At 48.0% G+C, this 3,176-nt stretch overlaps 1 protein-coding gene across 1 annotated transcript; it reads left to right on the top strand.

Annotated features, from left to right (window-relative positions):
• Positions 1 to 1,778: 1,778 nt before the first annotated feature.
• LOC102939908 (olfactory receptor 52R1) lies at positions 1,779 to 2,777 on the top strand. The gene has a single exon (XM_027834535.3). The coding sequence runs from the start codon at positions 1,779 to 1,781 to the stop codon at positions 2,775 to 2,777; it is 999 nt and encodes a 332-aa protein (XP_027690336.3).
• Positions 2,778 to 3,176: the final 399 nt, after the last annotated feature.

Raw genomic sequence — 3,176 nt, forward strand, 5'->3', positions numbered from 1 at the left:
CTCCTGCCCTCTATGGCAAGAGTGAACAACTTTTCTCCACCCTTTTTTATTGCAGCCTTTCAAGTATCTGAAGACTGCGGCCATGTCCTCCTCAATCTCCTCTTTTCCAAACTAAACATACCCAGTTCCTTCAGCCTTTGCTCCTATGACTTGAATTCCATCCCTTTGATCATTTTTGTCGCTTGCCTCTGGTCATTTCCAGTTTCTCTACATCCTTCCTATACATTGGTGACCAGAATTAGACACAGTACTCCAGCTGCAGCCTGACCAGCACCCAGTACAGAGGCACTGTCACCTCCTGTTATTGCATGGCATGGGGTCAATGGAAGAATTTTTCTATCCACTTAGCTACCACATCTTGTTACCTACGCTGACACGAGAATCCTTGCCATTGGTGTAAGTAGTGTCTACACTGAAGCGCTAAGGAAGGGTCACTGTAGCATTTTAAGTGTAGACAAGTCCTCAAGCAGATCTTAAAAAAAAAAAAAACATCCTGTCTGGATCTACAGACATGTGGAGTTGGGGCATCCACCACTTCCCTTTGCACTTTGTTCCAAATGTTAATCACCCTCAGGGCTAAAAATTTGGCCCTTATTTCCAGCTAGTATTTGTTTGGCTTCACATTCCAGCCATTGGGCCTTGCTCTGCCTTTCTCTGCTACATTACAGAGACAGTTAGTTGTGTGTGTGTGTGTGTGTATTGCTTCCCCCCCCCAACTGCTGCCTTCACTTTGCCACTGAACTGGGTTTTTAGCCAAAGTTGTTCACACTCTTGACTGCAGGATTGTGGCCTCTTAGCTGTCTAATAAACCCTTCAAAAACAACACCCAATTCTCATTCACATTTTTCTCTCGAAATTGTTCCTCCCAATCAGTTTTTTTCTGACAATTTGCTTCAGCTCTGGGGAATTAGCCTTTTGAAACACAAAGTGTTCATAGCTATTACTGGTTGGGAACTGTTCTCTATTTCTCCATTTGAACGTAATCAGTTCCAAACTTTATTTTCCCCTCCTCTATCATAAGCTCCCTTCTTTGTCTCCTCTCTAAACTAAACAGTCCCAGACTTTTCAGTCCGCAGATGGGAGCCTCACCTATTCTCATAGCCTGTCTCGGAAATCCACTTTCTATCTCTTATATCCTTTATACAGACTGGGTGACCAAAACTGAGCTCACGTCAATAGCAGGTTATTCTCCATCCCATTCCTTAGGCATCTGAACATTATATTTGTTTTGGCAACTGCTGCGAATGCGCCTGTGTTTCCATTAAGTTGCTATCAATAACCCCCAGGTCTTTTCCATGAGTTGTTTTATAGCTAGGGTATTTCCCTCTGGTACATGTTATGTCAAATCTTTGTTTTTTTTCCACTCTTAGATTTTGAGCAACCGAGGGAATGGGGAACTCCCCACAGCATGGACTCTCGAGCCTGGGTTTCATTGCATTAAGGAACAGTGATGGATAACCAGCATCCACAATCGTGTTTCCTGCTGGTGCTATTAAGCTTTCCAACAACACAATATGTAGGAATTATTATTGCATGGAGCACCATAAAATATGGAATTGGCATTAGTACCATCAGTTGTTCATAATTCATTCCTCTTAATAGGGAAAATGTCATTTTTCAGCGTGTGAAGAGTGACGAATCTGCTTCACTCATGACAACAGCCTCCAGTAGTGCATGTAGTGTCTCCAATTAACATTGTCTCTCCATCCAGGCATTCGCACTGCGACCACCACCCTAGACCCTAGTCATATAGAGGAAGTCAGGGGAACGTATGGTACATGCAGGAGACACCGTTCTGCCTCAGAGTTGGACACCATCTCCCCTACTCCATGTCAGATTCTAATGCAACCGACTTCAACAACCCCTCCACCTTCATCCTGCTGGGCATTCCTGGCCTGGAGGCAACCCACGTCTGGATCTCCATCCCCTTCTGCACCATGTACACCATAGCCATTTTGGGGAACTTCACCATCCTTTTCATTGTGAAGAGGGAGCTGAGCCTCCATGGGCCCATGTACTATTTCCTCTGCATGCTGGCCGTCACCGACCTGGTCCTATCCACATCCATCCTGCCCAAGACACTGAGCATCTTCTGGTTCAATTCCAGGGAGATCGATTTCAGGGCCTGCCTCACCCAGATGTACTTCATTCACTGCTTCTCAGCGATGGAGTCTGGGATCTTCGTGGCCATGGCTTTGGATCGCTACGTGGCCATCTGCCATCCCCTGAGACATTCCACCATCCTGACAAACCGCCTGGTGGCCAAGATGGGTCTGGCCGTGGTGCTGCGTGGTGGCCTGCTTGCACTGCCCTTTCCCTTCTTAGCAAGAAGGTGGCCATATTGTACAACCAACTTTATCCCCCAATCATGTTGCGAGCACATAGCCGTGGTGAAGCTGGCCTGTGCCGACATCCGCATCAGTAGTTACTACAGCCACTTTGTGGTATTTTCTGTGATTGGACTGGATGTGTCTTTTATTGCTATGTCCTACACCCAGATCCTCAGGGCCATCTTCAGCCTCCCCAGAAAGGATGCCCGTCTTAAGACATTTGGGACCTGCGGCTCCCACCTCTGTGCCGTCTTAGCCTTCTACTTCCCAGGTCTCTTCTCCTTCCTCACACACCAGTTTGGACACAATGTGCCCCCGCATTTCCACGTTCTCATTGCCAACATGTACCTCCTGGTGCCTCCCATGCTAAACCCCCTCATCTATGGGGTGAGGACCAAAGAGATTCGGGGCAGGCTGCTCCAGCTCTTTACTCAGAAAGCGACCTAAAGTTTTCTGCGTGTGCTCTGGCTCTCAGTCCAAGCTCCGTGCAGAGCTGGCTGGTGACATTGTGCTGGGCCCTCTTCCCTGAATAACTGACTGGACAGTCAAGAGACCTTAAATCCTTTCCTGATCATACTGTGCTATGTCAGCATGTCAAACTGGAGAATCGGTCTATGTACAATTCTTTGGGTTGCCACCTTTCTAGTTGCTGGTAACTGGACACCCAAAGCCCCACCCCTTACTCCACCTCTTCAGCCAAGGCTGTGCCCCTGCTCTGCCTCCTCTGCCCAAGATCCCGCCCCTGTCAGTTGCTCCTCTCCTCCCCTCCCCCTGTCACTCCCTGGATCATTTCCACCTCCCTCCCCGCATCCTCAGCTGCAAGGGAGACATTTCAGACTTTGTTAG

This window comes from Chelonia mydas, chromosome 1 (genome assembly GCF_015237465.2).
Source record: "Chelonia mydas isolate rCheMyd1 chromosome 1, rCheMyd1.pri.v2, whole genome shotgun sequence".
Classification (NCBI taxonomy): Eukaryota; Metazoa; Chordata; order Testudines; family Cheloniidae; genus Chelonia; species Chelonia mydas.